Here is a 23,794-nt window from a genome sequence, read left to right on the forward strand (position 1 = left end):
AAGTTTTAAGTAGAGAACTATGACCATAAATAATTCAGTTTTAATCTGTTTGAGCCAAACATCTTGTGAAGGATGAACTTGCATAACACCGACTATAAAACGGAACACCCTGGTAAGTAACTCAAAGTCCGTCCAGTGTCACTGACAAACTCACTGGAATGACTAGACATCTCAATTTGTCTTGCAACAGCAGATTTAAAACAGAAAATATCCAATCTTATTTAACATTGTCTTATTTCTCACTTTGTATGTTGGCATATCTCAAAATCCTGTCATGAAGAATTGAAGAATAATTTGGACACCATTAGTTCCTTTTAAGTATTTTATTGCTTTTGGTATGCATCGGCATTGTATAGTGTCTGTATTGTCATCATGTATGTGAAATTCAAATGTTCACCTACAACAGGTGGTCATGTTACATTATGTACAGGATAGTGTCACTGTTTTGTTTTTTGTTTTGTTTTGTTTTTTACTGATATACTGACCACTTGGGAATGAAGTTTCAGTGCTCTAATTTCTCCCAAATATTCAGAAGATTGTGAGGCAAAACAAAACTGAAAAGTAGGTTGTGCTATCAGTTCCACTTTGAGTTTTATACATCAAAAAGTGAATCTTCAATGGCGTAGAGAAAGCAATTGCATTATATTGCATTATATTAAGTAATGCTATGATAGAGTAATTGTTTAGTCAATTCTGCAGCAGAATTGACTAAACAATTCTGTTGCACTGTTCACATGTGTACTTATGACGGCTGCAATACTAATGCAGCCGTCATAAGTACACATGACGGCTGCATTAGTATTGCAGCCGTCAAAAACATACATCTGTTTTGTATGTTTTGGACATACAAAACAGATGGTTTTGTATGTCCAAAACCATCTGTAGCCACCTGGCTTATCCTGTAATCTAGTTACATGCACCACGTTTGGAGTGACTAACATTTTGTAGATTTCTTGACCTGCAAAGCTTTAGTGCCAGGTCTCAGGGGTAAAAGCAAGAAGGTGAAATGAGTCTAATCTCATAAAATATGTTTTAATAACCGTAGTTGTATTTAAAGGGGTTTTATTTCAATAAAGTTGGATTTTTCTGTAGAATTGTCAGCCTTTATACTACAGCATTTTCACATCTTACAAAGAATAGATGCAAACAGTGCATGAATGCTCATTTACATTAACCATCAATGTTTGTTGGTTTGAAATGACCAAAATGCTGTAGCTTGCAAAAGCTCCTTCATGACAGCTCTTTTCACTATTGGTCTTCATAGTAGCCCACATAAAAAACCTGGAGACAGCGAGCAAAAAAATTGAACTGGAAAGAAGCAGCCGGGCTTGAGTTGAAAGAACATCTCTCCCTGAGTGGGAGTTGAGTGGGAACATTTGGCACAGCAGCAACTGCATCTACACATCTAAGAGCTTTTGTAGCCAACTGAAAACTCATTGAAGACAATGAATGCAAATTCAAAAGTGTTAGATTTCCAGTGAAAGTGTTGTATGTTAAAAAATACATTCTTAATTCAACAACATGAGTGTTAGAGTTCCAAAGAGTTAAACAAAAGCAACCCAGTCCAGTGTTGATTTCTAAATTAACTCCAACAGTCTAAATCAACACTCAGCCTGGTGTTGATTTAGAAATCAACATCAGACAGTTCCTCCCACAATTGCAATATATTTGTTATATCACTTCAGGGAAAGAGATACAGTGGAGGTTGCAGCAGATGGGGCCCACATGGAAGGGAGATTATGCCTTCATGCATCTTTCTATTTTCTTAACACATCTGACAAGAACTGGAAAGGAGAGGCCTTTTCCGTTGAGACCTATGTACGCTACCCCAGTAGATTATATAGTAGGGTGCCCCATTGTTGACTCTAGGTTGCTAAAAACCTTACCACACTGACTTATTTTAGTGACATAGTGGGTGTAAAATATTGAATAAAATGTTGTGCTATTTGACTGGCTTTATTTTCACTCTTATATTTAACTTTATGACACAAAACTACAATTGAATCGTCCTTATTGTTCCAGGTGCATTCTGGGTAAAGCTTGTCACCAACGTCATCATCAGTCACTTGGCAACAAATGGCAAACTAGCGAGAGCATTTCTACGGATTATGTTAACATGTTTTGAATTTGTGTTGTTTCATCATTAGTGACCAGTAGCCTGATGTTTCTGTTATTCTCTTGGTTTGTTGTACTTCATGTCAGATGGACTTCAGAATGACATAGTCGCTCTTTCTGGTGATGAAACACCAGAAACACCAGTTTAATTACTAAACTTGTCAGTTTAGTAATTATTTCTGACTTTTTTATGCTTTATCTTGTAAACCGGATGGGCAGAGTAATTTGAATGAATATGATGGTGACACACATAGGAATGACTAGACATCTCAATTACTAATCAGACACAGGTGAGTCTGATTAGTTTTGCTCACACTTCTTTTTAAAATATTTATTTATTATCCTAATGTTTCTGCTATATTTCTTGTTTTTCCTTCCAGGCTAGAAGTCTTCCTCCTTCATGTTGGCGAAAACAAGAGCAGCACCAAAGACACTTCATCAGTGATCACAAGACCATCCATGGCCACTTCCAATGAACTTTCAAAGCACACTTCACCTTCAGTGCAAAGTACCATGAGTGAATAACCTTTGTTGTATATTGTTGTCAGTGCTGTTTGATGTTTTGAAATAAAAGTAAATTATATTCTGCAAATGGTGCTGGTGTTTTTGTAGATTCAAGTGGCATCTAATGTCTTTTAAAATTAATTTGAGGATTAATTTTTAATTGCTCTAGTGGCTTTTATTTGGTAGTAAATTAACAAATAAAGTGGGTAATGAGAGAAGGGGAAGACTGGGAAGCGAACCCACGACAGCCGCATTGAAAACTAGAGCCTCCATATGTGGGTTGTGCTTAACCACACATTGGTTAAGCACAACTGCGGTGTGCTGTGGTGTCGTAGAAATGTGGTACAACTGGCAGCAGTTGTATTTCAAAACTCAGATCCAGGGGTCTCAAACTCCAGTCCTCGAGGGCCGCTGTCCTGCAGTTTTTAGATGTGGCACAGGTACAAAACACTGGAAGGAAATGGCTTAATTACCTCCTCCTTGTGTAGATCAGTTCTCCAGAGCCTTGCTAATGACCTAATTATTCTATTCAGGTGTGGCGCATCAGAGGCACATCTAAAAGTTGCAGGACAGTGGCCCTCGAGGACTGGAGTTTGAGACCCCTGCGTGACGTTCATAGTGTTAACTTTTGACAATATACACTAGTGTTGAGTAAGTCAACACTGATGTGTTTAATTTCAATTACTGTGAGTGTTGATTCAACTATATCACAAATAACACTTTCAAATGTGTAATTTCTACACCATCCAGACCAATATAGACACTTTCAAAATGTTGAATTTATTTGGAACACTTCCAAATTTGCTGTGTACATTTTGACCATTCCTTCATCAGATATTATTTACTTCTACAACCCAAAAGTGAGAGCAAAACACAAGCAGTATCAATAAGACAAACTGTATTAGGAAGAAGGGTGTTTTTAAGAGTGAATGCAGATATTCTGGAGATAAAAGCTAATTTTCCCCAAGTGCTTAAATGATTATTAGCTGGCCAGAGAACATCAGTTGGAAATTTTCCAAGCTCTCAGCTGACTAAGGTAAGTAAATCTTCATTAGTGCAGACAGAAGGTCTGCATAGTGTAGAAAGAGAAGTCAGGACACTACCTTAACTGTTGGATATTGTCAATTCTTCAACAGTGGCACATGTGTCTTTAACATTTTTTCAACAGGTTCATAATCCAGCAGGATTATGTGAAGATCAGATTGGTGGTGCTACAACGTCAAATGTGATGGTAGACACTTCTGAACCCAAATCAGTATTTTCCTAAACTATTGAAATACATCCCATAATAGTATAAATACCATAATTCAGTGAAACAAGTGTAAGTTAATCAAGAAGACCATACTGTAAAAATCTAATACTGCACCATGTCCAGTTTTCACCATTCGGAAAAAGTTTTTCATTTGTACTTCTAATTACGTTCCAGTTCAAAAGCTTTAATGAATCCATCTGCAGCAGCACCGAAAGTGGCAGGGAGTCAAATCAAAGCGACAATTTATTTACACAGAGTGCAAAACCAAAGGAGTGATTAAAAAGGCTGCATGAAATCAAAACCATTGAATAACGTGGAAATTGATATTTTCTCACAATACAGACCATAGTTTACCTGGAAAAAACAAACACACACGAAGCCAATCTCTCATAAACACACTTGCTATTTTGTATTTCTTACAAGCCTTTGTACACATAATGCACAACTGAGCTATAAAGCCTAAACAGATGTTTGAACAGTCTACACAACTGTCGCAACCCACAGGCTCTGAGTGGTGTAAATCGATTCTCACAAATACACCAAGTTCATCCTAAACACCTTAAGAAACAAACACTATTTATATCCTTGAATGCATACAGTTAATGGAGACGTAAAGGAGGGTTTTTTTTTGTTTTTCAGTAGAAGGAATTAAACAAATGGCGTGGACACATGAACAAAAACACTTAAGCATCATAAACAGACTGCTCCGATCTTCTTGCCAGAAATGAAAACAGAAAATAAAATAATTTTCACAATGTAGGAGAATGTTCAGGCTGAGTATTGTTAGAAGTGCTTATGTTTTTGTGTCCACCCAAATCAAACAGCTCTGCTGCCCTTTAATGAGAACATAAAATATATTTGTCTGCTATATATTGATCTACATACATTTTTAAAATAAGTCACACTATCATCTAAATCTGCAAATACCATGTCCTGCAAAGAGCTGGACATGTATATCAAAATATAATCAATTTCAATAGGATTAAGAAATAATATTAATCACATAAACAAGAGACTGATTAGAGGATTTAACTGATTTGATCCGTTGTGAGCTTCATCCAGCTTTAACCATTTGTTACTCCAGTAAAAATATCTGTAAATACTAAAGGAAGAGGGAAACCGAGAAAAAAAAAAGCAAAAGGTGAAACCGTGGATATGAACTGGATCTTTTGTGAAATTCTCTTTGCCAGATGGTGAGCTCTAGTCTGGGCATGTCCCAAAAATATATAAGAGTATGAATAATGCATTGGATAGAACTTATTTCACAGTGTGTTTCCTGTTGTACTCACACACATGCACACGCACACAAATGCGCGCACACACACACACCCACATGTCCACAAATACGCATTCACGCACGTAAACTAAGTCATCCAAAACGTCCACATAGTACCGACTTTCAGCAAGGAGCCATAGACAATGACGTCTTCTTGTTGTCTTTGTGACAACACTGCTGCCCAGCAATGGTCCTGCGGCGTTCTCCTCAGCCTTGTAAAGTTCCACCGAGTCAAATGAGAGAAAGGTGTTAAAGGCTCTAATCTGGCAGACTACAGTGTTTGGCTCAGCCTCAGTAAAATCACGATACTTTAGCAGCAAAGTGTTGTTAATGAAATGTGGCTGGGTTATTACTGCTTCATGGAGGGGATTGTAAGGACTCTAAAACAGCTGACTCTTAAAAAAAGCTCTTCATAAGTTTGAATCCAGTCACAAAAGGTACGAATAAAAAGATCTTCAAGGATCCTTCCCTTAGAAATCAGGTGGTGGAGGACACAACAGCATAAAAAGTCCAAATACGTCAATGCTCCACTGAAAACTGTTTCTCATAGGGACTTTCTTTCTCTCTCAGTGATGACTTGGTAAATCAGTCTGTGGTGAAAGTTTGATGCTGTTGGTGTATTGAGCAGCTCAGCTGAGGCTTCTCAGAACTCTCCCAAGAGTTACTGGAGTGACTGGAGAAGCTTTTTTGTCCTGGGAGGTCAGTCCTTGTGGAGATTTTGTGAGGCCCATTGGTGAATAGATACAGATATAGTGACTGGCCACTGCTTTGTTTTGGAAAAAACATGTTTGTGACCCTGAAGAGAAGAGAGAAGAAAGACAAGACACAAAACGATCAAAGGATTTGATTCAACAAACTTTTTTAGGCTATGGTACAATGCTAACAATATGTTCTATCATAATACAACATGCTGTTTACTATCTAACAGCACAAGTTTTTATCTAATTCAATTATCTTATCAACACCACTGCTGGACTGAAAAGGTTGTAAATCCTCTGAGCTTTGGGGAGCGGGGGGTTACACCTAGCTGTTAAAGCTACAAACTTCATTGGAATTTTATCAATAGACCAGCACAAAGTTGTGCAGAACAGCACTGTTCAAGTCATGCAGATAAAATTCACCAAATCAGTCAGATTCTAAGGACATCTCTGGAATACCCATTTCGGTTGGCAACTTGGAGGTTAGTGCCTTTGCCAGGGCTACATTGATTTTTTTTTTTTCTTAGCTATGTCTGGATATTTTCTTTTTGAAGAAAGGAAAAACACAACTAATACAGGAGATTGTTATGAGATGTACAAAACAACTAATGGCACGACACCTTAGTAGACTGAATGCTGAAACTGAATTTGAAAGATACATAAAACAGCATTTAGAAAGTGTCTATTTTCTTCTCAGGTGAATTGAACAGGTTGTACGTCACTTTAAAGATGGAAAACAGCTGAAAATTTTTTTTTTGATGTCACACCTGCAAAAATTAGACAAGGGTGTGTTTAACCTTTATATCACAGAGAGAATTAATTCAAACATCAGCGCATATTTGTAATATTCTTAGACATCTCAGCTATGTGGAGACATTAATTAGTGGTATTAAAATATCAATTAGTTGCCTAATAAACCTTAACCACCACAATTTACATTAGTTAACCTGACTTCAGCTTGAACAAAGTGAGGAATGTAATTGAATGTAATTCATTTGATTTACTTTAACATTTCACACAAAGTTATTTTACCCAGAATCAATTAACACTATTTATTATTTGTTTCTCGTTTTAAAAATCCTAACCCACATGAAAAGATCTGACATCACTTTTATGTGATGGTAGCAAAAAAACCTATAAGCCAGAATCATAAAGTATTCTGAATGTGAAGATATTTCACCCTCAGCTGAAATCCTGTAGTTAATGACTTAATTTAACCAATCACTTGATCAGGAAAACCTCGCCAAATGAGTGGAATCACACCATGAATATGTTATATAGGCCTGTCACGATAACAAATTTTGCTGAGTGATTGTCTAAAAAATTATTGCGATAAACGATAATATTGTTTCAAGACCTTTTGACACTGATTTAATGGAAATGACTTAATAATGTATGCTATTTCCTGCCATAGATAGATACACTTTATTTTCAAAAGAACACATTACATTGGAACTAATAAACTAAATAAACAAAACAACCAAAAACAAAAATAAAATGGATTCTCAGTCTCCATTAACAAAAAACGTACTTGAATAAAAACTAAACAACATAAAGCCAAAGTGGAAATAAATACTGCATTCAACCAAAAGAGTGCAGATTATGAAGTCTGTATTGCCCTTCAGAAATCACTAGATTTAAATAGAGTAGATGGGCACATCTGACTACCTAATGCAATAGTTCATACTACATTATTTTTTGCCCCTATTTTCCCCTTACGGCAATCTTAGAACATTGGCCGTTCTAAGATTGTCGCCGGTGATCTCGTAACTGATCATCCTGTAAAGCATTGATTAATGCCTGATATTAAAATTAGTTAACTAAACTTCTAGCCATTATTTTGGGCTACAAGTCCAAAATAATGGCTGTGTGGCTGGACACAACATGGCACGATTGAACCCAATCGAACCGTTGTACCTAGGATTTCTGTCTGCTAATGTGTGGTCTCTCAGGTTTTGAAAATGGGCCGACAATCGGCCGACAACTGTCATGTGCACTGGACATTGCACTAAGGAAATTAGGAAGGGAGGGTCAGTGGAGAGCACTGGAGTTGAGCCGTTTTTCATTCAGTGTCATCAAGAGAAAGAAAAAAAAAAAGGTAGGAAGAGACAATGGGTTTAATGTATCATGCGATTAATTGATTTATCATTTATTGCGACAGGCCTAATGTTATATGTATTAATCTATAAATGTTAATGCATAAATGATTCAGGGCAACAGTGGACAAATGTGACATTTGATGACCCCCCATATAAATCATGCAGACACTTAAATATAAGTTGGCAAATCCACATAGAATTGCACAATTTCCCAGGGTCAGGCAAATAAATATTTATGACTCCACCAATTCCCCTTTTCTCCCTGTCCTTGGTAATTGTATGTGATTCATTTAGTTTTCTCAGTGGAGGAGGGAAAAATCAATCTTTGGATATTGGCTAGGGGACATAAAGCGTGTTGCTTCTAAATACTTGTGGTTTTGCAGAATATAAAAGCTTCACAGATGCGTTCCCTGGACTGATTCATTTTATTCTTTCGCACATTTCCCCATGTTTTTATTTGCCATGCGGGTATGAATCATCTGCTCTAGCCTGACCGACTTTTAATAGGACGATGTTGGTGTAAAAGGGTGTAGGATACACAATCCTAGCACTAACAATTCTTGTTGTATAGTTTATTTCATAAATACAACATTTTCACAAATTACTTTTGTCAAGAACTATTCTTGGATACATTAGAGAGATATATATATACCCTTCTGTCAAATTTTAATCGGATGATTGATTGATGGCCTTAATTAATTGATATTAATTGATATCAAACCCCCTCCCCCAATGGGAACTATGTGACCTCCTGACCTCCTCCCTCCCCCTCCTATGGGAACTATGTGACCTCTTGACCTCTCCCCTCCCCCCTCCTATGGAAACTATGTGACCTTGTGACTCCCCCCCCCCAAAAAAAAAAAAAAATTAAATAAATAAAAGTGAATATTGAATTAATAAATATATTCTAAACAATGTTGAATTAGATTAGGAATTTTGTAACTACCTCTGGTTTTAAACAGATTGTCGTCTTGATACACAGTGCTGGAATTAAGTGCCTTTAACTCTTGTTCCAAAAGAGAGACACAGACTGACAGAGAAACCAGAGACCTACTGCGTGTGGGGGTGCGTGTGTATCTGTCCTCAAGCAAAAGAAACCCACAGGATACATCTGACATTTTATTCTGTCAGTTATTTGGTGCTGGACTATAGATAAGTGTTGGATCAAACTCCTTAACAGGACATGCAAAAACTTAAAGCATCTGATCTCTGAGCCAACATACCATGAAACCTGCCTCATACTCTTTAACAGGATATAAGATAACCCATAGCTAGGCAAGAGGGGCTGACCTCTGACCCTGCAACCGTTGATGACTGCCTCAGGCAATTCTTCTGAAGGAAAACAACAGTTTAACTGTTTTACTGCAATATTTATGGTAGCACGACTAGTCAGTCCTGACTATGAGTTTGTAATTTCCTTCCTCCGTTCCGAAAACAGTCACTTAAATTTTAAACTCTACAGATACTTTTCTGTAACACCTGCTAGTGGGATACATTTCGGTAAAAGTTCCTCATCTGTAACTGTATTTCTTAAGGATATGTGTCAGGTAGTAAACAGGCCTACATGAGGCTACTCAAATTTAACTTTTAGCTTTCTGCAGTTAAAGTGAAAGACAAACTAACATCGATCCCTTTCCAGAATTTGTCCTCTCATCATTGTGAATGCTACTTTGCTTCAGTCTTTTTCCTGCTGTTGTATCAACACTAATCTTGTCAGTGCTTCATGGTTTCTCAAAAATAGTAAAGGTTGGTTTAAGTACATTTGAAACTCATAGATTTCTTTTCTTCAACAATTGCTAGTGTGATGCATTTCAGTAAAAGTTCCTCATCTGTAAATTTTATTTTTTGAGAATATGTGACAGCGACTAAACAGGCCCAGGTCAGGCTGCTGCTCATATTTATCTTTCAGTTTTCCCCAAACTTTAAAGTTTTTTTTACAGTGCACAACCACACTCTTAAGAGTTGCTCCAACATGGTAAATTGTTTTGTTACCTTTAAAATTATCTACAGCTTTTGTTTCTGACTTATACGTTGTTTGCTTTTTTTTGGCCGTATTGATTATTTTACTCCACGTGTTATCTTACATGCTTAAGTGCACTAACAAAATATAGTTCACCTGTAGTTGTTAAGGTTCCATTACTAAAAAATTATAAATGATCAATGTGAACCATCAGTCTTAAAATATTTAGTACGATTTCTATTTATTTAGATTTGATGTTTTGATGTGAGCACTTGGATTTCTATCGATTTATTAAATGATGCTCTATGTAAATATTTATCAAACTGAATGGTCATTCAGGTTTTATATAGTTTTTTTTCTTTTCATTCAATGTTTGTTGCAGAAATTCAAACGTATGCTGGCTATCGACCAACAATTCAATCAGTGAATCTTTGCTTTTTTTCTCAAGTAGCCCCTCTCACGGAGACTTACTTACATCTTCTGACACCTGGCCCAACTTATAATAACATTAGCCAAGTTTGCTGTTGGTACACTTACCTAAAGAATAAAACTTGCTCGCTACACAACCAAGCTCCATGAGTTGGTCACAACATGGTAAATTGTTTTGTTACCTTTAAAATTATCTACAACTTTATTTTTTCCTTTGTCCTAATGATGCAACCTGTTCATTAATGTTCACTAACAGACAGTACACCTCTTGTAACTGATAAGTGTATAAATGTGAAGCATCAGGATGCGTTCAAGAAGATCATATCAGTCAGATTTCGTAAAATATCATGAAACTCAAAGGAATCAAAATTATAGTTCACAGAAAGGTAATCTATCCTTTTTAGGGAGCTGTGACTGTGAAAGGAATGAATAAAATATACTATGAAAAAATTCAATTTGCAGAATCCTGATGATAAAACTTCAATTGTGAACTGAATGATCAGATTGTATCTAGACACAAAAGAATCGACTGTTAATTAGTAATAATACTGTGGAAATGACCACCAAGATCTGAACAAACAAGAAACTTGACTACCTCAAGAGATTTCACTCGTTGGAGAATGAACCGTCTGACTTTCTTTAGTCGACTAAATTTAATCTTACCAAATTTTTGCTGTAGAGCAAACAGGTACTGAGTTTGAAGTGGATCAGATGCCTCCAGCCGTCTGCTAAAGCTAGACTCCGGCCTTCCTCACTGTAAAATAAAACATTCTGCTTAATTAAAGAGTTCAAGTGAACATCACTTCATTCTCAACAACTTGTTGTTTGTACTCATCTTAAACAAGCGGCAGGAACTTTTGGATTTAAAAAAGAAAAAATAAAGATGCTTTATAAGTTAATCCATTTAAGTTGAGTCTGCAACAACTAGAATAAAATAAAAAGTGAACTATTTGAAAGTAGTGAGGATTTTGGGTGGTAAATGTTTAACATTTTAACATACACAGACACTACTCCATTTCTACTCAAGCAAACCAAAAGGTTTGGAACAGTACCACTATGTCAAGTAACGACATGCAGTAAACACATGCTGCTGCTGGCAGAAAGTAAAATTAATTTTGCAATGAATAATATTTTGGATGAGTTTAAGAATATTGTTTGCCAAAATTGCACAATGTAACTACACTTGTCTTTTACACGTTGCAGTAATTGAATCTTTTGGGGCATTTGGTTTGCATAAATTTAAGTAACTACAACCTATTTTCCTGCTCCACATACTTGGCTAGCAATTTTCCAGTTAGCTTCCCAGTCTGAACTTCTGCACAACGTCTCGATTCAGTCAAATCTTCTATCCTGTATCTCCTGTACTCTGATATTCTACTACATCCACTCTGTGAATGCTTTGCTTGCTGGTCTTCTTCATGCTTTGAATGCAGCATCAGGTTTCTCTTACTTTAACCCGCCCAACATGCAGCTGATTGGCTTGTTAGCCTTTCCATTCCCTCCCAGTGAGGCGGTTCTTCACAAAGCAAACTGTTTGTCAAACTGTCGATCTCCCTCAGAAGATGAGAAGACATGGTGACTGAGTTTTAGACACTAGCAGCCAGGTCATACGGCTTTTTTTTTTTACTAAACGGCAGTCCTAAAAGTATATATCTTTATTTATGAATAAATACGTACAATTTCATAATTATTCGATCCAGCGGTTATAGAAGTTTGGTAATAATGCAATACAGGGATTGTTGTTTCTTAATGTCAGTGTTACTGCTACTGGAGTGAGACAGTAAGAAGACAAGGAACAGGGTTAAACGAGGATTTAGAAATAAAACTACAAAGATGATAGTTGTATTTACTGGTAGAAAGACTATGACTAGTTATCAGGACAGAATGAGACCCGTAAAACTGTTGGGTCCAAATGATCCAATGCACGAACCGATCATCTTCTCCAACAATTTATTACCCTTTCGGAACTATGTTTGGACACCAGGAGCAGGAACATCACAACATCCTTATATCAAACATTTTTCATCCTTATATCAGTGATTTAAAACCATTTCTAATTTCTGATACCATACGGCAGGCTGCAAAGTTGTGCATGAATGTAAAAGTAATTTATTTTCTTCACTGATAGAAAAGTGTAACGTGTTTATTATGAGTAGGATTAACTGAGCTGAAGGAAAACAAAGAAAAAGGAGAAATATTCATTGATACAGAACCGAATCAGCAAATATGAACTTAGGAAACTATTGAAACCTTCAAGAACCTTATGTTGTGTAAGATATTTAAGAAAATAATAGTGAAACCGTCCCCATGAGTTACTTTATTTGGCTGTTATCTCTAAAATATGTTACTTTTTATGTTGAACACCAGACACATCTCACCTCTTTCCCACAGTTTTTCACTTAGTTCCACGACTGCAGTGGATTTTATAGTCAGTGTTAAAAGCAGCACAGAGTCTGAAGCGATGGAGGAAATTTACGTCAACATGGAACCTGTTGGACAAACTGCATCTAACCACACAGGTAAGAATAAAGTTACAGAGAAATCTAGTATGTATTTAAATAGATTTTGCTAAGGTTCAGGTTTTCGTTAAGGTTCGAACAGCTCCAAACAGAAGCTCTGCCTCTGTGTGGCTTTGGGAATTGTTGAGAAAATAAATTTAAAATAAGCTAGTTTTAAAACTTAACATGTCTTGATTCAAATGGCCTAAATTGTGGTTTTAAATCAGTGACTTATTCTGGCCTATTGACCTTAATTTAACTGTAGTTACAGCAGATGGTTTGTTAGGATCGTTTGAACTGCCTTTTGTCTGTGGGAAAACAATACAGTGGAAGTTGTAGCTTTTCACACTCATCTGTGAAAAGCCGTAAACACGGCAGGGGTTTCTGGCTTGAGATAGAGGGTCAGAGATAGCTCCTGGTTGGAGGAGCAAAGGTACGCCTTATTTGAATAAATTAAATACAAGAGGATAAAACTTTCTACACAGAAGTAACAAATTAGATTTGCCCTTGCAATTCTCCAAAGATGTCTTTGCACGTCTTTCCTTTTCTTCTTTTTTACATTTATGTGAGGTAAATGAATGTATGTCTCCGTTGTTCTGCAGTTTCTGGTGTAAGTTTGTGCATTGTCTTACTTCTAAGTTTATGCATTGTCTTATATTGGATTAAATTCTGTAATTCTGTGATGTCAACACGCATTGTTGTTTCCTTGTGCCTACACGTGGCCTGCCGAGAGGACCTGGGATCTAAAGGAAGAGAGAGCCAAACTGTTTTCTAAGTTTAAACTATTTTAGATAATATTCTTCCTTAACATTTGGGGGCTCGTGCCGGTTCTGGAGTCTCGGCGGGCGGCTGTTTGGCCCTGATTGATCCGTTTCGGCCCGACGCTTCGGTGTGGTAAGACACTGTTTAATTGTTTTTTGGTTGTCTGAAGCGCTGTGTCGTTGGACTGTCGCTGGTTGTTCTTGGTGTGTGCGGCATCGCAGAATTTGGAAACTGCAGCGGTATATAAAATCCCTCCTAAAAGAGTCTATAGTTTAAGGATTTGAAAATACACATAAAACGGGGGTTCGTGGCTGTTCCAAGCAGCAGGACTTTGCGCTACCTCTGCTAAAGCTGGGTTTCTTTTGAATTCTTTGCCCTGAGAGTCGTCCCGTACCTCTTTAAAAGAATTTGGGTCTTTGTGTATTCAGATAGTATGGGCTTGAATCGGCCCGGGGATTACGACTCATCTCCAGTGGACTTATAATTGGACTGGTTTGGGATTAATTGGATAGGTTTGGGTTGAATCACCCTACTCTGGGAGTAAAAGGACTGATAGCAGGTTGAATCACCTTTACTGTGGCTCTCTGAACCGGGTCGCCGTAAGTAGAAGTCTGTTACTGGATGTATCGTCTTTCTCTGGGACCCTGAATCGAGTTGCCAAAGAGTATAAAGGACTGAGATAAGTTATTTAATTTGGTACAGGTTGAATCACCTTGAAGGACTGATAAGTTGAAATGAGAATAAAAGAGATTTGTAAAAGTGAAGTTGGAAGATTATAAGATGCATCATACGTTCTTTTGAGCCGGCGCCTGACATTTTCTTTCCTGTCTTTTCTTGGCTGAACTACGACGTCGTCTGTGTATCTGTGTTTGTGTGCGGGTTGATCTATTACTGATTGTGTGTCTGTCTTCCGCCGTTATATGTTCCACCACGCGCTGCTGTCTGTCTCAGTCTGAGTTGTGCTGAGATTGTGCAAAAGTGATTTGTGTCTTATGTGTTTGTCTGTTTTGCTGGATGTTATGTTGCTGTGTTTCTGTTAACTCATGCTTCTGTGGGACAGAGATTTCTTCTCCATTTTGGTTACAGGTTTTGTTTCACAGAGCAGGGGGCCTGATTGACCACTCCATTTGCATTTTGGGAGTGCTTCAGTTCTGTTAGAACTGACATTTCCAGCTCACTTTTTCAGGATTCTTGGAATTTGATGTGAATTTCTTTTAGAACTGTGTTTTATGTTGAAATGAAAAGTACAAAATGACAGATTTACAGATGTTTTTACTTTCTCAGCGGGAGAAATGTGTGGCATCAGTTCCAGGCTGGAGCACTGGAATGATTTCATTGCTTTTTATAATATTGTAACATTGACAATCACTTCAATTTCTAGGTTTTCTGACACAGGATGGAACACCCTCACTGATTGGAACAAGAGAACAAAACGAGAACATGTGATGTTTTTCTCCTTGACAGTGTTTTTTACACTGTTAATGTGGGACATGTTGGAACACTAATGAATTACTTTGTTTCTTGTAGGATGATCTTCGTGTGCAGCCCATTTTTTCTTATTTCATGACCATATGAACGGTTTTTGGGGCTTTCCTACAGGGGGTCTAGTTACTGGGTAGCCATTTAATAACAGTGGGCTATCATGAAATAAGGTTGTGTGTATAAAATGGAGTTTTTGAAACAGGTCCACTCAAAACTGAACAACATTAGAACTATTGGATAATTATGTTTCTTTCAACCATGGTGTTATAATAATTGTGTTTAAGACTTTCTACAGGACGATTTGTGGTTTGAAATTTGGGTAAATATGTGTTTGGAAGATGGATTCAGTACAAATTGGGCAGTTCTACCTTTATGGTTCACGAATTTCTTTATTTCACATGTGGGAGTGTGACGAACAAATTACAGGTGAACATGGGGATCTTTTCAGTTGCTGTAAGTGAATTACACTACTCAATGTGTTTGCCCAATGTCATCGAGGATAATTGGGAGTATATTTCTTGAAATTATGGGTCAACTAATATACAGATGCCTTCAAATACTGAGAATGGGGTCATGTTCTTGGTCTCACAGCAGTGTTGGGGGCAGATCACACCTCATTTTGTTTGGTCAGCTTCATCTGGGGTAACATCCTGCATCTTTCTTACAATGGGGTGTTGAAGAGTCTGCTTGAGTGTAAATGAGAATGAATGTGTATGCAAATGGCCATTGCTGGGTTTTAGGAAGCGCTATGTAAATATGACGTCACTTTAGTGAGTAGCTGTGTGATATTTTTCTTATTTTGAAACTATTTAGGGACAGTAAAGGTTTTGTTTCATAAAATTACTTGTATTACTGGTTTACGGCCAATCTTAAAGGTGATGATTACATATTTTGGTATCACAATCTGGTTGAAGCTGAATCATCTGCGTGTGCAGTACAATTAATACGAAACAGGAATTCAGCCTTGGCTTGAAGACGATATATGTAGTTATTAGGAAACTGTCTTATAAACTTTGACTAACAACACTAACAAACTAACCTAACTTCTAACTAAATTAACTTGGTTTATGTGTTACATGGGTAACTGATTGGACATGTTGAACTTTTAGCATATGGGGAAAGTTCTTCGATTTTGGTTCTCCACCTATAGATTGTTTTTCTTTTTGGAAATAAGAAAAACACAGGGGGATATGATAAAGATAAGAGATTACTGATAGAACTTTGAAATTTACATCATCGCAGTCTAGTTTGAATACTAGATGGAAGATTTGGAGAAATGGAGAAATGGTGGAACATCTTATAATATTTTGGTTTTTCAGCAAATTATTATATAACAGTAACAGATTCAATATTGTTTTCAAAATGATAATTTTATTATATCAACAGGGGGAGAAGGAAAAGTAGACCCTAATTCCTGGTAAATTTTTGGATATGGTTAATTGTAAATTAGTTAATCAATAATTTTAACTTTTTCATTCAACAATAGTGAATTATGGATTTCTTTAGGTAAAGAGCCTTCATATTGCCTTCCTGTTTGACTAAAATATGGTGTATATGATATAGAAGCTTCTACTAAATTAGATTTGATCATCTAGAATTGAACAGCTTTAAAACAACATGTATGTCATGTTTATTTCATTTAAAATTGTTGATAGATTTCTGCATCACTGCTGACTTTAATTATATACAGTTGGGTGTAAATTGTGAATTTTGAGAAAAATTTTGGTTAAAACTGCTATGAAATTCAAATAAAATGTGAATAACTTCTGAAATTTTAAAATAGGACTTTGTCTTGAAGCGTGGGACAATGATAAGGATGTTTAGTATTTAGTAGAACAATATGAAATTCATAATTATTTGACAAAGTGCAATTCAATCACAACTTTTATAAGTGTTAGTACTAGGACATTCTAGATTTTGTTCTAGTTCTTTAATGAGTTTGTGAGGTTGTGATTTTAAAATTTGTAGTTGATATTTGGCACAAACAGAGTGAATGTCATCGAGGTATAGACGTCTATTGATTTTGAACAGTAAGTGTCTTTATTTTCTTAATTCTGGCACGTCTGATGGTGGAATGTTTTAATACATTTCTATGTTTATTCTTTTGCAGTTCAGGACTTGAGGCAGTTGGCCGTTTGTGCTGTAACAACAAATCTAGAGCCACAAAGGAGGATGCATCACAAGATAAAATTTAATTTTATTTATATAGTGAAAGTAACAAAATGTGGCATATATAAGTTTTGATTTTTTTTTTTAAATTACTTTGTATTATTTTTCTCTGGCAGTTTTCCTTCCTTCTGACTTGATGGCAATCTTGGGGGCAGGGTCTTTCAAGCTCAGAGATCATGGGACGATGTGATTTGAAAGGATCTTCTTGATTACCGCATCAGGCCGCTGTTGTTGCTGCTGAACAAGGACATGACGATGCTGAACTGTGCCCATCTTCTGCTGGACTGCTGTATGAAAGCCAAAAACTGTTGAACGATTACTAAGGTCAGTGAAGATGAACTGTTGTCACGTGAGGGCAAAGTGCTGCTCACAGGACCTGGCAACAGATGTCTGCTTTGAGTGTTGCTTTTCACACCTGGCTGAAAACAAAAGGGACTCAGGCGTTATCTGTGAGAGTCTTCTACGGCCTGGAATCAGCAGGGAGTCGGGACCACAAAGATCAAAGCTTGTTGTCCAAACCCAGACGGGGTTTCAGAGGATGACTGATCTGCTGGTTTCTACGTCCTGCTCTGTCGACTACGAAAGGCTGACCAAAGTTCATCAAACAGGGACTGTATCCAGATGTTTCTGCACTGCGGGAATGACTGCTACTCTGGACACCTTCTCATACAGCAGAAAAGAATTGGGGCATGGCAAGTCGCTCAGCAGTGGTCCTGTTGTGTGTTCTCATGTTTGATCCTGGATTCTCACCTCTGATCATGTGACCTGAGCGCCAAGGCCCACTCCTGGGGTTCCCTTCAGTCTGCAGGTTGGAGACGAAATGGATGCCAACAAAACTTGGTAGTGGTGAATGAGTTCTTTTTAAATTTTTGTAGTGAGTGATGCCATTGTTCTCTCCTTACTTTAGTTATAGCACTGATGCGCCCTGTTGCCTTCACGTCCTGAACCCATGCTGTGAAATGCTAAGTGTTGAGGACACCCCATCTCCTGGTGTCAGAGGTTTTACAATGCAGTTTGAGGGTTCGTGTGACCCAGCGGTTACGACTCTCTGCATTTCTTGGAAATGCATTAACTTCCTCCATGATTCACTCTGTTTGTCTCACAAAATGCTAATGTGTTTTTCCCTTCCTTCCTAAAACAGGAATGGGAAGGGAACTATTACAATTACAAAAGTTTTTCTTAACCATAGCTGAGTTTCATTGTGTGTTACGTTTCATCTACTAAGGAAGATGATCTAAATTTTATTTGCATAGGATCAGGCTACCATTCAGTGAAAACTAAATTTAAATTTAAATGGAATTTAAAATTCAGGTGTTAAAGTGGATTGATGAGTGTCTGTGGAGCTTACTGAGCTAATGACACCAAGTTCTGTGTTGATTTCATAAATTTAATCAAACATTAAATTCTTTATTTGAGGTGTGCAGATTGTAACAGCATCTGGGACACCATGTTTAAATTGCATCCAACTGTGTTACATGAGGCTAAGGTTAGTGGTGATGGCGGATTTCATCTCAATGAGTTGTATAGGATTTTTATTGTATTCTATGACAGAACATTTGTTCTGTTATAGAAACAGGGGGAGATGAATGGAATTGATCTAATAAGCAAATTTTTAGTTTGGATCTCTCTTTACTTTTCGGAAAAAGAGGTTATTGAAGTTAAATCAAAATTCATTAAATATGAGCTAACTATTTGGATATGGAATAACTAAAATTTATAAATTGAATACACTAAACTAAATATTACCTATCAAATTATTTACATAAAACAGTGTTTCTTAAAACAAGGAAGGTGATTGTTGGATTGTTGAATCTCTATTCATATGATTTAAAATAAGTTGTTTAACTAAGACATCCAGGAAGGTCTAAGCTAAATATTTACATCATTTAATAAACTTAGTTGTATCGAATCTCTCCCCAAAACTGAAAATGCATTGATAATTGATAAACACTATAAAAAGGGTAATTCATTATCCAATTAAATATAAATAGGTTTTCAAAAGAATAAATGGATCAAAAGTAAAAATGGTTGAAATTTTGGGATTTAAAACTATGATTGGAATAAAGTAAGTCATTTTGATATTTAGTGACACGGTTAACTTTACTCATGTAAAACAGGCTGATCATTCTTTAAGGTTTTAAAGTAGAAAATATGATGATTGAAATTAAATTGGTCTAAATTGGAGATTTACAAATGAACAATTATGGAACTGCTTCTAAAATATGGTTAAGGTTTGGGTTCAACACAATGGGAAAACATTTATTTCTCTGATGTAGGCCTTTTTATAAAAAGAGGGTCAAAGGATTGATAAAATGCAGCTCTAAAGGAGCAGATTTATAATACAAAAGGAAAATTACTGGAAGAGACTTAACATAAGGAAATAAATGATAATTTGAAATGAAGTTTTAAAGAGAAATAAATAAAACTAAAAGCTACCACAAAATCTTTTCCTTCCTGATAATACAATGAAGTAACTATTAAAATAAGATTTGAGAACAAGAACAATATATGACTTGAAACAATAAAGAATAATTAGAGTATCAATTAATAAATCAGTGCAAATAAAATATTAATTCAAATCGGAAGGAATTACTTGTTAAAATATATTAAGGAGCTCTAGATAGGTGACAGACTCTGTTCCAGTATGGTGACCAGCTGATGACCTCATTGGATAACAAAGGACCACAACCTGGTGTGACTGAGGATCCTCTTCCCTGACCGGAGGACGACCTCACACCTAGATGTTCATCAGGATTTCTTTCATTCTACTCTGCTTTTGATGTCATCAAATTGGAAAAGAGGGAACGGCCTCTTTGTTAAACTCACCAAATTCTGGGCATAATAATCCCTAAATAGGTGAGCATCGGTTACTGAGCTGACGACCCTGAGTTCAAAACTATCAGGAAAATGAGCTGCTGGAGACGAGAGGATCATCTTTGTTTTTCCTATTAACAAGTTTTCATCTTTCATCTACGACGTGCCAACGAACTCATCTTACTTCAAGGAGCATCAAGGAACACGGACACAAATGAAGATATGTTAAAAAAAAAAAAAAAAATTGTACAAAAACTATTCAACTGGAGGTTTATTGATAGTTTGTAAGTCTTTTATATGCAGTATTTTGTATCTAACTTGCTCATTTATTGCAGGGATAATTTTGGACAAATATTTGTGTAACATCCTATTTACATCAGGAATATGATTGACTTTTCTAAAATATCATTTTAAGTATAACGTTAAGATTTGTGGTAAAGTTTCTGTTAAGTATTGATAAATTTATGCATCATCTTTTGGTAAGATATGACTATGGGCTAGACATTTTGAACATTTATTTTAGGATTTTAATCCTTTATATGATTTTGCTGTCTGATTTTATTTGCAATGAATATCCCAACATTTTAACAACAAATGTTATGTAGAAGGTTGCATGCAAAAAGAGGGGCGTAATTTATCAGCTATAATATGGTCTTTCTGAATTTAGGCTTATACTATCACATAGTATATTTTAAATTTATATTTTAGAGTGTAATCTCTATTAAGAGATTAAAAGAGGGAACTGTTGAGAAAATAAATTTAAAATAAGCTAGTTTTAAAACTTAACATGTCTTGATTCAAATGGCCTAAATTGTGGTTTTAAATCAGTGACTTATTCTGGCCTATTGACCTTAATTTAACTGTAGTTACAGCAGATGGTTTGTTAGGATCGTTTGAACTGCCTTTTGTCTGTGGGAAAACAATACAGTGGAAGTTGTAGCTTTTCACACTCATCTGTGAAAAGCCGTAAACACGGCAGGGGTTTCTGGCTTGAGATAGAGGGTCAGAGATAGCTCCTGGTTGGAGGAGCAAAGGTACGCCTTATTTGAATAAATTAAATACAAGAGGATAAAACTTTCTACACAGAAGTAACAAATTAGATTTGCCCTTGCAATTCTCCAAAGATGTCTTTGCACGTCTTTCCTTTTCTTCTTTTTTACATTTATGTGAGGTAAATGAATGTATGTCTCCGTTGTTCTGCAGTTTCTGGTGTAAGTTTGTGCATTGTCTTACTTCTAAGTTTATGCATTGTCTTATATTGGATTAAATTCTGTAATTCTGTGATGTCAACACGCATTGTTGTTTCCTTGTGCCTACACGTGGCCTGCCGAGAGGACCTGGGATCTAAAGGAAGAGAGAGCCAAACTGTTTTCTAAGTTTAAACTATTTTAGATAATATTCTTCCTTAACAGAATCCTGAATGTTTTACTTTTGGCTGAACTCATCGCCATCTGAATCTGGCTCAGGAAAATTAAAATGTGGGGAAAAAAAAAATCGGCTAAAGTGGGTGGTGCTTTAAGGTACAGAGTGACACAGCCAAGTGTTGGGGTAGATGGAGAGGAGTTAACCAAGGCTTTAGTAAGCGCTGTTATGAACTCGGTACTTTATTGTTATAGTTTTCTCCAAGTCCTGCTTGAAGAGAGTATCAACATGTGCAAAACTGAGAAACTCTATCGATCAACCAGCTGGACATTGAAGTATATCACTGGAGATTTGTTCTCCTGCCCTCGGGATGAATCCTTGGCCCACTGCATCAGTGAAGACTGTCGCATGGGAGTAGGCATAGCGGTGATGTTCAAGAAGAAGTTTGGCCGAGTCTCAGAGTTAAAGGATCAGAGTGAGTCAGACTAGTTACTCAAGTCTTTGTTTGGGAAAAAAGTGTTTCATGTTTATGCACTTCGTTGAAATGTCTGATTTCAACAGTAGGTATTAAATCATATCCTTTTTTTTATTTTATTAAAAAATTTTTTTTTATTATATATGTCCTAACAGAGAAGCTGCCAGGGCAGTGTGCTGTACTGGCACATGATCAACGTTTCATCTACTATCTGGTAAACATACCACGGTTAATTATACACTGCATAGGACCAGAGTTGGTTCAATCTGGTAACTGTATCTTTCCTATTATGTGTCTCAGATCACAAAGAAAAAAGCCAGCCAGAAACCCACATATGTCAGCCTGAGACAGAGTCTGGAAGACACGAAGTCTCAGTGCTTACAAAATGGTGTCAATAGGATATCAATACCCCGGTTTGTAGGAACAACTGTGACTGTGACATATATCCTTAAATCTTCTTCTATATTGGAAATAATTGTTTGTCTCGTGTCTACCCCTCAGAATCGGCTGTGGCCTGGACAAGCTGCAGTGGTCAGAGGTGTCAAAAATCCTGGAACAGGTCTTTAAAGACACAAATATCTCCATCACAGTGTACAGCCTGCCCATTTAACATCTCATTGATGTAAAATAAACAAATGAGGGTGGAATATGGGGGTAAATACAACATTATATATTTACAAGGTTCTAAATATAGAACCTCCTCCTGCAGCACTATTATCTAAGGAATAAAAGTTCTTCAAATAAAAGTACCATAATGACAACTCAGTTTCCTGCCATTGATTTAATGCAAAACTTATTGCAAACTTTGATGTTGCTCTCTGTCACTATTGGACTACATGATATTACTACTACTAGTACATCAAGCTACAAAAATGATCCAACAAAGAACACGGGGCAGACAGTTGATTTAATTTTCCTGAGCCAGATTCAGGAGCAAGAATGTTTTCACAAGCGTTTTTAGGTCATGACTTTATGGTGATTCTTATGTTTGTTTTTAGACTGTTTAGACTTTGTGTACTGTGAATTATGCCGAACAGGATATTATGACTAGTGTCTTTGAAAATTGGTTCGTAAGTCAAACTTAACATCACGGTTTCTGACAATAGGGATGACCTTCATCTGCTCAGACACCAGGCCATGGTATGTGGAAAAATGTATTGGAAAGTAATGTACATATTTTTAGTTTCACCTCAAAAATGAACTTTTGATGTTACCAAAAAATACCAATTTTTGCTTTCATCAACCATTGCTCATCATTTTTCTTCAGTCCAGTCCGTTGGGCAAATTAAAACCTTTCATAATACAAATTGATTTATATAACACTAATTTACAATAGGTAATCTTAAGACAATTTACAAAAAAGTCATTTCCATTCTACTTATCAGTGCAGCAATTTAAATGTATTATTTAAGACAGTAAAAAAAAAAGTTAAGTTATCCGAGTTAAAAATGTGGATTGCATCATGTTATTGACTTGTTATTGACTTGACTTGTTTATATGCTTCCCCCCTCTTCAAATTACTTTTACCCTGTAATGACTGATTTTATCCATATTTTCAGGGGAACCAACATGTACGTATGCTACCTTCTTTCTTTGTTTCTTTATTACTGGGCACCAATGGAGTTCCATAAAGTCTCGTAGTAAAAGTCACATTAAGACACAATCAGAAAGCCTCATGCTGAACCGATTCTCCCCACAACCAACCATCCTCCAACGTTTGTTTATCAAGTCAGAGTTTTTAACAAGAAAGAGTACAACCGGTAAAATTGTTGCTTTATAAGTCACAACAAGTGTACATTTTATCTCTAGGTTTTATGTAACACCATACTAATAATAAGCTACATGATTGTTGGTAAATAATATCACACCGAACACAAATCCTAATCATAAATCTCTACT

The 23,794-nt window shown here is 36.4% G+C and overlaps 1 protein-coding gene across 1 annotated transcript; it reads left to right on the plus strand.

The window, feature by feature from the left end:
- The first annotated feature begins 21,515 nt into the window (after nt 1–21,515).
- Nucleotides 21,516–22,505, plus strand: LOC148158207 (ADP-ribose glycohydrolase OARD1-like). The gene is made up of 4 exons (XM_088006843.1): nt 21,516–21,895; nt 22,051–22,109; nt 22,196–22,308; nt 22,397–22,505. The coding sequence occupies exons 1-4, from the start codon at nt 21,535–21,537 to the stop codon at nt 22,503–22,505; spliced, it is 642 nt and encodes a 213-aa protein (XP_087862969.1). The 5' UTR covers nt 21,516–21,534.
- The last annotated feature ends 1,289 nt before the right edge of the window (nt 22,506–23,794 follow it).

Source organism: Poecilia mexicana, unplaced genomic scaffold, assembly GCF_051168715.1.
Source record: "Poecilia mexicana isolate PSO_F unplaced genomic scaffold, ASM5116871v1 scaffold_7, whole genome shotgun sequence".
NCBI lineage: Eukaryota > Metazoa > Chordata > Actinopteri > Cyprinodontiformes > Poeciliidae > Poecilia > Poecilia mexicana.

Bases quoted from the DNA above. Each gene is read 5' to 3' on its own strand.
- LOC148158207 (XM_088006843.1), top strand. From the start codon at position 21,535: ATGTGGGGAAAAAAAAAATCGGCTAAAGTGGGTGGTGCTTTAAGGTAC. The intron at 21,896-22,050 runs GTGAGTCAGACT...ATGTCCTAACAG, and splicing joins CTCAGAGTTAAAGGATCAGA to AGAAGCTGCCAGGGCAGTGT. The intron at 22,309-22,396 runs GTTTGTAGGAAC...TCTACCCCTCAG, and splicing joins AATAGGATATCAATACCCCG to AATCGGCTGTGGCCTGGACA.